We start from the raw sequence: 12424 nt of genomic DNA on the forward strand, positions 1-12424 counted from the left end.
CTGCTGTTGGGATTCCTAATTGACCGCTGCAACGTCTCACCTGGGATACTGTGAACTGTATCCTGAATTCTCTGTTTTAACTGATCCAGGGTTCTTGGTCAAGTTGTGTAGACTTTGCTCTTGTGGTAGACCCACAAGAAAAAATCACAAACAGATAAATCTGGCAACCTAGGGGGCCAGGGAATGTTAGCAAATTGTGAGATCACTCGGTTGCCACACAATTCTCGCACATATGCCATTGATTGTCGTGCAGAGTGTAATGTCACTCCAACCTGTTGAAACCAGGCTTCTTGAATGCCTGGAAAGTTGTTCAATGAAGGTGTGATGAAAGTTCGTAACATCTCCACATAATGATCGGCATTGACAGTTATTGTGTTTCCCTGTTCATTTGTGAAAAAATACGGTCCAATAATCCCACGTGATGAAACACCAAACCATACTATCACTTTACCAGCATGTAAAGGCTTCTCATGAATGTCATTAGGATTTGTATTTGCCCAGTAACAGTAGTTCTGTTTACACAGAACCTGTGAGATGTAAATTTGCCTCATCTGACATTCACAATTTGTTTCGAAATTCATTGTCATTGTTTATTTTTGTTATCATTTGCTGACAGAATCCTAATTGTAACCGATAATCATAGTCCTTCAATTGTTGCACCATCTGTAGTTTGTACAGATGAAATTTTAAATCAAGATGATGAATTCTGCGAACACTCTCCTGGGGCATTCCAACCACTGCTGCTTGCTTACAAATTGAATACCATGGGCTACATAATACAGACTCGCGTACAACAACAATGTTTTCTGGAGAACACATACTTCTTGGTCATCCTGTTGCTTTCTTCTTGAGGGCAGATCCAGTCTCTTCAAAGTTATTAATCCAACATTTAACTGTGTGTTTCAACGGAACAGCATCATGACATCCTAAATTATAAAAACACCAAAACTCCCTCTGCGCAGCTACCAAACTGTCATTGTTTTTGTAAAACATTTTTATGGCTAACGCATGCTGTTGTCCATTCCACTGATCCATGATTAATGAAATGACAGACTGTTTACTCGCTAACTGTCACAAACCTGTAGAGCTGCCACCTGCCCATGGCTGCCACTGCTCATTTCAAACATTCCTGTTATTCTGTCACCCTATTCATCTCAGTAATTTATGTGGCCACATTATGGCAGAATAAAGTAGAACAAAAAGAGAATGCCAAGGAGCTTGTGGAAATGCAGTGATTGACCTGCATGGCCATAACAGGCAAAATTAGCAGCACACCCACTGCTGGGATGGAGACCATGCTGGTCATGCTCCCATTGCATCCTTGGGTTACAATAGAGGCAGTAATAGGGGCATACAGGTTAAAAACTGGAAATAACTGGATTCCTTTAGAACCTCCAAAATCTCGCACCAAAATAGTGAATGTGGTAAATATAGCAATGGTCTGGGGAAATGAGGCTGATCATACAGCAACTTCCAGCTGCTTCAATAGACCTTTCAGTGTAACAACTGGAAGAATGGAGCAGTGGAAGAATGAACCACGACACCATTCAGGAGACACAGTCTGGTTTACTGACAGGTCAAAAACAGATGAAGGTGCTCGAAGGGGAGTGTATGGTGTACAGCCTAGACTTGAGACAGAAACCTCTGGTTGTGTATTATAGAATTGAAGCGGTCAGCGGAAGAAAGTGCTGATCCACAAAGACATAGTTTTAAGTTACTGGTGTTACATGTTTGATTAAATCTCTTAATATCAGTGGACTGAATGTATATGCAATACTACAGTGGCAGTAGGAAAGGGGACAGACAGCTGGAGGAAGGTTGAGGCCAGGAGGGTTATGGAAAGGAAGGGTATGTTGCAGAGCTCACATCTGTGCAATTCAGAAAAGCTGGTGTTGGCAGGAAGTATCCAGGTAGCACAGGATGTGAAGAAGTAGTTAAAGTGGAACACATCATTTGTGTGACTTGTTTGGCAGCTTATTCCAGCTGTCTCTTGACTCCCGATTGTCCATGACTGTTAATGAGGACAGACAGCTCATGCGGCACAGTGGTTGTAGCTACATTGGTAGATCACATGGCTGCTTTCACAGGTGGCCCTGTCTTTGATGGGATAAGAGATGCTGTTACAGGACTGGAGTAGGTGATAGTGGAAGGATATGTGGGACAGGTCTTGCATCTTTGTCTATTGCAGGGATGTGATCCATGAAACAAAAGGCTGAGAGCAGGGATGGACAAGCATATTACATGAATTTGGTGGGCAGCGGAGTACCATTATGGGATTGTTGTGGGAGAGGGGCGGGGGGGGGGGGGGGGGCAGAGGGACATTACTTCCCATTCAAGGTACGATGAAAGATAGTCGAAACACATTGGAGAATGTGGTTCAGTTGCTCCAGTTCTGCATGGTACGAGTCATGAAAGGAAAGCACCTCTGTAGCTGAACATTTGGTATGTGGGAGATGGTACGTGACTGGGGAGACAAGGTTACTGGAGATCTGTTTTTAAACAACACTGAGAGGGTAATTTTGGTCTGTGAAGGCCTCAGTGAAACCATTAGGATATTTGGAGAGGGACTGCTCCTACTACAGATGCAATGACCATGGGTGGTTAAGCTGTTGGAAGGGACGTCTTGGTGTGGAGTGGGTGGCAGCTCTTGAAGTGGAGGTATTTTTGGCGGTTGGTATGTTTGATGTAGATGGACACTGACAATCATCACTGAGTTGGAGGGTGACATCGAAGTATGTGGCTTTTTGGGCAGAGGAGTAACAAGTGAAGTGAACAAGGGAGAAGGTGTTGAGGCTCTGGAGGAATATGGATAGAGTATCAACACCCTTGGTCCACAGAATGAAGATGTCATCAGTGAATCTGAACTAAGTGAAAGGATTGGGATTCTGGTTAGGAAGGATTCCTCTAGATGGCCCATGAATAGGTTAGCACAGGATGGCACCATGTAGGTACCCACTGCTGTACCCTAGGTTTTGCTTTTCAGTGCTGTCTTCAAAGGGGGAGTAATTGGGGGTGAGGATACAGATGGTGGTGGTGACCTGGAAGGAGGTTGCTGGTTTTCAGTCAATTGGGAGTTGGGAAAGGTAAAGGTTCAATAACAGCAAGGGAGTGGGCACTGTGGATGTTAGTGTAGAGGAAGGTGTCATTGACAGTGACAAGCAGGGCACTGCTTGCTAAAGAACAACATATGTCAAGAGTAGGAGGAGGAAAAAGGTTGGTCTCTTATGGGAGGGTAACTTATGTGTAATGGACTGAAGGTATTGGTGCACGAGGGCAGAGATTGTCCCTGTAGGAGCACATTAACCCATTACATCCTGGATGGATATGTTTATGTGCTTTAGGAAATATGTAGAATTTAGGACTGTGGTGAGTGGTAGGGGTGAGGAGGTATGAAGATTCAAGAAAGTGATTCTGGGTTGGTCCCTAAGTTTTTGAGGAAGGGCTGGATATATTGATGGATTTCTGGAATGGGGCCACTGTAGTAGGGGTGTAGGTGGACCTATCCAACAGCTGGTACAGTCCCTATGTGAATTAATTGTAGTGATTCACAACCACAGTGATGGAGCAATCAGTTTCTAGGTGGCAGATTTTGATTCTTTCTGTGGATGAGAGATTGGCTTCCATGTTGAGAAATCAGATTCATCCCAGGACCTCTCCCCTTAGTCAATCTATCTACTCCCCCACACCACTTCCTGCACTCCTGCCTTCTACATGCTTCCCAAACCACATAAACCCAACCACCCTGTGTGAATGACCCATTGCGGATGGTTACTGTGTCCCCACAGAAAGAATCTCTGCCACTGTGCATGATCTCCTTCAGCCTATCGCCTGTAACCTACCTCCTGTATAAAAGACACCATTTCCTCCATCAACTCTGTACAGTTCTCATTCCTTTACCACCAGGCACCCTGTACATCACTTCTTCTATATTAACATCAACAGTCCCCATGAATTTGAATTTGTGGAAGTGAATGAGCAGGAGATTCACAGGGCAATATACCGGGTGATCAAAATGTCAGTATAAATTTGAAAACTTAATAAACCATGGAATAATGTAGATAGAGAGGTAAAAATTGACACACATGTTTGGAATGACATGGGGTTTTATTAGAATTAAAAAAAAAAAAAACAAGTATTGCTAGACGCGTGAAAGATCTCATGCGCGCATCGTTTGGTGATGATCGTGTACTCAGCCACCACTTTCGTCATGCTTGGCCTCCCAGGTCCCCAGACCTCAGCCCATGCGATTACTGGCTTTAGGGTTACCTGAAGTTGCAAGTGTATCGTGATCGACCGACATCTCTAGGGATGCTGAAAGGCAACATCCGACGCCAATGCCTCACCATAACTCCGGACATGCTTTACAGTGCTGTTCACAACATTATTCCTCGACTACAGCTATTGTTGAGGAATAATGGTGGACATATTGAGAATTTCCTGTAAAGAACATTATCTTTGCTTTGTCTTACTCTGTTATGCTAATTATTGCTATTCTGATCAGATGAAGTGCCATCTGTCGGACATTTTTTGAACGTTTGTATTTTTTTTTGGTTCTCATAAAACCCCATGTCATTCCAAGCATGTGTGTCAATTTGTACCTCTCTATCTACATTATTGCGTGATTTATTGCTTTTGTTGATGTTCATCTTATATCCTCCCTTCAAGACACTATCCATTCTGTTCAACTGCTCTTGCAAGTCCTTTGCTGTCTCTGACAGAATTACAATGTCATCGGCGAACCTCAAAGTTTTTATTTCTTCTCCATGGATTTTAATACCTACTCCAAACTTTCCTTTTGTTTCCTTTATTGCTTGCTCAATATACAGATTGAATAACATCGGGGAGAGGCTACAACCCTGTCTCACCCCCTTCCCAACCACCACTTCCCTTTCATGTCCCTCGACTCTTATAACCGCCATCTGGTTTCTGTACAAATTGTAAATAGCCTTTCACTCCCTGTATTTTACCCCTGCCACCTTCAGAATTTGAAAGAGAGTATTCCAGTCAACATTGTCAAAAGCTTTCTCTAAGTCTACAAATGCTAGAAACGTAGGTTTGCCTTTCCTTAATCTTTCTCCTAAGATAAGCCATAGGGTCAGTATTGCCTCATGTTTTCCAATATTTTTATGGAATCCAAACTGATCTTCCCCGAGGTTGGATCTACAAGTATTTCCAATTACATTTTCCAATTACATTATGTTCATAGATATATGTAAGTCTTATTAATCAATTAATGAAAATTTTGTTATTACCTTAAATCCAAAACCAATGGAATCTATGGACACTACATACTTTCTAGCATAGTTCTGTAATGTTGCAGTAAGGAAGGCTTGTGGGAAGAAAAAGCCAGAAATCCAAAAACAAGCAGGTATACCAGAATCAATCCAATCTTGAAGAAACTTGATCCTGGCAATCAAATCCTGCACCCAAGCACCTGCAATTTAATGAAATGTCATTTTTTTCTTGTAAATGGTAAAATGCATATCAGATTTCCTTAGAAAACAAATTCCTGTCCTGTTACTGAGTTAATACATTATACATGAGAGAGGGTGCACAATAATACAACAGAAAGAACATGCTTTTACAAAATTACTTAAGTTTCCTAAGTTATTGAGCTTCCCAATAGCAAACTGGTATATACAAGGGCATCCCAAAAAGGAATGCCTCCAAATTTTTAATGTGAAAACTCTTGAAGTTTTATAAATAAAACAAACATTATTAGCATTCTATGTGTTTATTTCACAAGATAGTCACCCTGGTGACACACACATTTCTCCCAATGAGTGGTCAGTTTTGTTTTATTTAAAGTATTTCAGGAAGTTTCACAGAAAAAATTTGAAGGCATTTCATTTCTGTCCACCCACATAGTGTCGCAATTGGCTAAAATGGAATTTTAGACTTGTATTGCTCTAAATACAGGCTTTGGAGATAGGCTGTAAATTGAAAAGCAAAAAGCGATTCCAAAAAAATCTGTGTGTTGTCTTTTGTAGCATTATACACCAGTCTTTATTTTCTACTTGAAATGACTATCTATATAATCTGTTCTGGTGTGTGGTTTAGTGAAGGAAGCTTAGGATCTATGTTCCATCAGCAACAACTTCATTTGAGACAGAGGATTGTTGAATGATGTGAATAACCGAACACCACCCACTGGGATTTTTTGTGATGTCTCAAAGGCTTTTGATTGTGTAAATCATGAAATTCTGCTAGACAAGCTCAGGTATTGTGGCATGAGTGGGACTGTGCACAAATGGTTTAATTCATACCTAACTGGAAGAGTGCAGAAAGTTCTCATAATATGCAAAGATCAGCACATTCCTCAAACTGGGCAACTATCAAGAATGGGGTTCCACAAGGGTCGGTCTTGGTTCCTTTGTTGTTCTTAATATATATTAATGACTTGCCATTCTATATTCACGAAGAGGCAAAGTTAGTTCTCTTTGCTGATGATACAAGTATAGTAATCACACCTGACAAACAAGAATTAACTGATGAAATTGTCAATACTGTCTTTCAGAAAATTACTAAGTGGTTCCTTGTAAACAGACTCTCACTGAATTTTGATAAGACACAGTAGATACAGTTCCGTACAGTAAATGGTATGATGCCATTAATAAATATAGACCTTAATCAGAAGCATATAGCTAAGGTAGAATATTCCAAATTTTTAGGTGTGTCCATTGATGAGAGATTAAATTGGAAGAAACACATTGATGATCTGCTGAAACATTTGAGTTCAGCTACTTATGCAATAAGGGTCATTGCAAATTTTGGTGATAAACATCTTAGTAAATTAGCTTACTACGCCTATTTTCACTCATTGCTTTCATATGGCATCATTTTTGGGGCAATTCATCACTGAGGAATAAAGTATTTATTGCACAAAAGTGTGTAATCAGAATAATAGCTGGAGTCCACCCAAGATCATCCTGCAGACATTTATTTAAGGATCTAGGGATATTCACAGTAGCTTCTCAGCATATATACTCTCCTATGAAATTTGTTATTAACAACCAAACCCAATTCAAATATAATAGCAGTGTGCATAACTACAATACTAGGAGAAAGGATGATCTTCACTACACAAGATTAAATCTAACTTTGGCACAGAAAAGGGTGAATTATACTACCACTAAGGGCTTTGGTCACTTAACAAATAGTATCAAAAGTCTGACAGATAATCAACAAGTATTTAAGAAGAAATTAAAAGAATTTCTGAATGACAACTCCTTCTACTCCATAGAGGAATTTTTAGATATAAATTAAGAAAAAAAAGAAAAGAAAAAACCAAACAAAAATTTTTTAAAAAAGTTGTTATATTAACTTAATTATGTTGTTAAATTAACTTAATTATATCATGTATTGGAAAATTTGACTCGTTCCACATCATTACGAAATATCGTATTCATGATCCATGGAACAAGTATTAATCTAATCTAATCTAATCTAATCGTTCTCTAAGTCTACAGATGCTATAAATGTAGGTTTGCCTTTCCTTAACCCATGTTGTAAGAGAAGTTGTAGGGTAAGTATTGCCTCCAGAAACCAAACTGATCTTCCCCAAGGTCAGCTTCTACCAGTTTTTCCATTCTTCTGAACTGAATCCATGTTTGTATTGTGCAGCCATGACTTATTAAACCAATAGTTCAGTAATTTTCACACCTGTCTGAACCTGCTTTCTTTGGAATTGGAATTATTATATTCTTCTTGAAGTCTGAGGGTATTTTACCTGTCTCACACATCTTGCTCACCAGATAGAAGTGTTTTGTCATGGCTGACTCTCCCAAGGCTATCTATCAGTAGCTCTAACGGATTTTGTCTGCTCGTGGGGCCTTGTTTCAACGTAAGTCTTTCAGTGCTTTATCAAATCTTCACACAGTATCATGTCTCTCTTCTCATCTTCCTCTACGTCCTTATCCATTTCCATTACAATGCCCACAAGTACATCTCCCTTGTATAGCCTGTCTATATACTCCTCCTATCTTTGTTTTCCCTTCTTTGCTTAGGACTAGTTTTCCATCTGAGCTCTTGACATTCATACATGTGGTTCTCTTTTCCCCAAAGGTCTCTTTAATTTTCCTGTAGGCAGTACCTATCTTACCCCTAGTTATATATTCTCCTACATTCTTACATTTGTCCTCTAGTCATTCCTGCTTAGCCATTTTGCACTTCCTGTCGATCTCATTTTTAAACATTTGTATTCCGTTCTGCCTGCTTCATTTATTGCATTTTTATATTCTCTCCTTTCCTCAATTAAATTCAACATCTCCTGTGTTATCCGAGGATTTCTTCAAGCTTTTGTCTTTTTACCTACTCGATCCTCTGCTGCCTATTTCATCTCTCAAAGCTACCCATTCTTCTTCTGTTGTATTGCTTTCCTGTGTTCTTGTCAGTCATTCCCTAATGCTACCTCGGAAACTCTCTACAACCTCTGGTTCTTTCAGTTTATCCACATCCCATCTCCTTAAATTCCTGCCTTTTTGCAGTTTCTTCAGTTTTAATCTGTAGTTCACAACCAATACATTGTAGTCAGAGTCCATATCTGCCCCTGGAAATGTCTTACAATCTACAATTTGGTTCCTAAATCTCTGCCTAACCATTACATAATCAATCTGAAACCTTCTAGTGTCTCTTCCACTTATACAACCTTCTCTCATGATTTTTTAACGAAGCGTTTGCTTTTATTAAATTCAGCTCTGTGCAAAATTCTACCAGACGGCTTCTTCTTTCATTCCTTTCCCTCAGTCCTTATTCCCCTACTACATTTCCTTCTCTTCCTTTTCCTACCATTAAATTCCAGTTCCCCATGAATATTAAATTTTTGTCTCCCTTAACCATCCGAATAATTTCTTTTATCTGGTCATACACTTCCTTAATCTCCTTCTCACCTGCAGAGCTATTTGGCATATAAACTTGTACTACTTTGGTGGGTGTGGGCTTTGTGTCTATTTTGGCTACAATAACGCATTCACTTTGCTGTTCATAGTAACTTATCTGGATTCCTATTTTTTTATTCATTATTAAACCTACTCCTGCATATTCGTATTTGATTTTGTATTTATAACCCTGCATGCACTTGACCAGAAGTCCTGTTCCTTCTGCCGCCTAACTTCACTAATTTTAACTTATTCATTTAACATATTCATTTCCCTTTTTAAATTTTCTAACTAGCAGCCGAATTAAGGGATCTGATATTTCACACTCTGATTCATAGAATGCCAGTTTCATTTCTCCTGATCACAACATCCCCCTGCACAGTTCCACTCGGAGATCTGAATGGGGGACTATTTTACTTCTGGAATATTTTACCCACTTAGCAGCATGGAATGTGGGTGTTATCCTCTATGACATGCTGAATTGTGAAGAATGTTTTAAAAATGTAACATATCTTTGAATGTAAAATTTTGATTGCTTTCTAGGAGGTACTGTAAAACATAATATTATTACCAAAAATTTTACAGGCACATCACAAAGAAGGACAACATACACAAGTAGCTGAGACAAAATAATAAGGGTCCCAACATAAAATGAGCTCTGCATACTACAAACTACAGTCTGCAGCATTATACAGTTGCATAAGATAAAAGTCGTTTGAAGTAGACCTCTTTACAGTTTGGAGACTGAGTGCCATAAGAAAATTAATTGGAAATTTGGTACATGAGTGCTTATTTGCAAACAAACAGCAATCAAACTCTGCAGGGACATAAAGGATTAACAACTGAATCTTTATTCATCTTTAGTATTGTTAGAAGTTTCAAGCAGTTGATAAGGTGATATATTATAACCAAATTCTCACTACAATAAAAATTAGTGTACAGTAGGTAAAGCAATCAGAAATCACAGTACCTAGAGGCTTGAGGGAGGGATAAGCCTTGCTGGACCACATAGAAGGTACTATATTTGTATAGAGGCTGTAGGCCATATTTTCTAGTGCTTCAGACATCACAACAAGGCCTTTCAGAGCTCGAAGCAGTTCTTGTAGACTTGAATGGATTACTTTCAGCAGACGATTAAATCGAATGACTTCCTGCACTAATACTGTGTTTAGCGATTCCTCATACAGCACTGGGTACCTGCAAAATAATAGGCAATGTAAGTATAATCTGAAAACTAAACACAATTAATTTTTTTTGTTTTTTGTTATGTAATACAGGATTTTTTTAAAAAAAAAGTTCGATATTCTTACAAGAGGAAGTTCTGGTCAAAAATACAAAGAAGTCCTTTAAACCTATGCCTGGAAACAGATGATTGTTGAGATATGGGACCATTCTGTCCTACACTAGCCATCTGTCTGTTAACACCAAAGCAGCTGCTCAATGGGGTTACCACTCATTCTTATAATCCTTGAACCCTCATTCTCAAAGAATTACGAACTTGTCTGAACATCCCTGACAGCCTTCAGATTGAATCACATGGATAGGAAACACAATTCTGTAACATTTGCATGTTCCTGAAGGGTGCAGAATAAACCAATGTCTTTAAATGTGCTCATAGCCATAAATCAAAGATATTATGGTTAGGTGACTGGGGAGCCCATACAAATGGACCTCCTTAACTAATCTGTTACTCTTTAAATGACTGTGTTAGGTGCAGTCATATGAGACTCAAAAATAGGGTTTTGCCACCCTGTGCATACACCACACCTGCTTTCTTCCAGCACAGGCAGTGTTACACGATTATTGTAATCATATCCCACTACATGTGAATTCCACTTCATTCATAAATAAAGTAAAAGCTGTGCATGGTATTTGCAGGGCTGGGCCCCTCCACATTCAGCCACCATACTTCACAGTAAGCTTAGGGGGTCAGGAACAGCCTCTGCCTCATCTCAGAGGTTGTTTATAAATAGTCGTGGTACTGTGTACAGCCAAGCTACCAGCAGACACCACAGCATCCAGAGACAACAGCCTTTTCATTATGTGGTATGTAAGTCACAGCACACAGTGCTGAGGCCATGCGTCCTACTTACATCTGCACAGTCACATTTCCACGTGACTCCATGGATGTGTCCTTCCATAGTTATCTACTTAGGTTGGTGACCCACATTTTGAAAGACAGTAACACTCTGGGCTTCAACAGACCCACAGCCACTTGAAGTCTCTGCTATGAGTTCTGCAATGGACCCCACCATGCCTGACACTCCAGCTGCTGCCAAGGTGTTGTGCTGTTGTGAGCCACATTCACCACTACTGTCCCAGTAGTGGCTACTGAGGGGACTGCATTACACAGTTTGCCTATGAGCTCATTGCCCCATGGGGTCGAGGCATTAAGGCACTTTGCCGCTCATCTGTGGACTGCCTACAAGCTCTCAGACTCATAGTACTGTGTTGTTATTAATCTTCCCTGCTCCTCAAGACAATGTTGCTCTCAAGTTTTATAGACATCATACTCAGAAGTTGTATTTAGTATGGTTCTTGTAATAAACAGTTGTTACTGTATACTGTGTGTCTCTGTTCAGCAGGTCTCACTCTTCAGTAACAGGATACTCCAATGGTGATGAGTCTGTTTCTCACATGTGTTAACTATGTGTTTTAATGTCATCGTCTCTCCTTTCATCCACCATAATCTTCAATGGCAGTGAGGCAAATGGTTTTGTGTTTCTGTATTCTTCAAGTGTGTTTTAGTGTTTCTCACCATGTATTAGTTTATTTTGCTGGGGCAGGGCATTTTGGTTTTGAAGGTTGTTCAAGTGGTTTTCAACTGGCTTGATTTTGCTTGTGCACTAGTTTGTTCTGTGGGGCAGCATCTTCTTGCTTCTTATGTTGTTATAGTCTGCATGCAGTGGTGTTCATCACATTCCATGCATGCATCAGTGTTCATTGCATTCTGTGATTTTCTCAGTCTATGCATGTTCTACAAGTTTCTTAGTACTTGTTGTCTTTCTGCATAGTTCGTTCAAGTGTTGCACATGTGTGAATTCTCTAAACTGATGCTTTTGGTCTGCACTGATTTCAATGGCTATTTTTGTACTCTGATGGAAATTCAATAATTTGTTGGCAGTGTATTTTCATGTAAGGTTTCTGGTTTATTGCGCCAGTACTATCATTGGAGCTGTCTTTGATTGAAGTCCTTCAGTTACAGGGTCAGCAGATTCAGATACTGCTTCAGAGCATAACAGGCCAACAGCTACTTGAAGTCTCTGCTATGAATTCCATAAGTTCTCAAGCTGTGCAAACATCATTTCAGAAGTTTAGGGACTAATTACAGAGACAAACAAAAAGAAAAAGAACTGAGTAATGACTCAACAACGAACTCCACTAAGTACTGGCAGCTCTCAATACTAGTAAAAAGACCCATATCTCAGAAAGTATTAATTTCTGGAAAAAAGTTTCAGAATAAAATGACTCCATGTATACCCTTCCCACCAACTCCACAGAGAGGGAAAATTTTGAGCTTAAAAGCAGTAAACCGAAGAAGCTAGACA

At 39.7% G+C, this 12424-nt stretch overlaps 1 protein-coding gene across 1 annotated transcript in view; it reads right to left on the minus strand.

The window, feature by feature from the left end:
- Nucleotides 1–12424, minus strand: part of LOC124620075 (dynein axonemal heavy chain 1-like) — an 804068-nt gene that overhangs the window by 16048 nt on the left and 775596 nt on the right. The window contains exons 52-53 of the mRNA XM_047146741.1: nucleotides 9847–10073; nucleotides 5253–5434 (exon numbers count right to left, since the gene is read on the minus strand). Coding sequence (XP_047002697.1) covers nucleotides 5253–5434; nucleotides 9847–10073 — 409 coding nt within the window. The remainder of the gene's footprint in view (nucleotides 1–5252; nucleotides 5435–9846; nucleotides 10074–12424) is intronic.

The sequence above is a fragment of the Schistocerca americana genome, chromosome 6 (assembly GCF_021461395.2).
Source record: "Schistocerca americana isolate TAMUIC-IGC-003095 chromosome 6, iqSchAmer2.1, whole genome shotgun sequence".
Classification (NCBI taxonomy): Eukaryota; Metazoa; Arthropoda; class Insecta; order Orthoptera; family Acrididae; genus Schistocerca; species Schistocerca americana.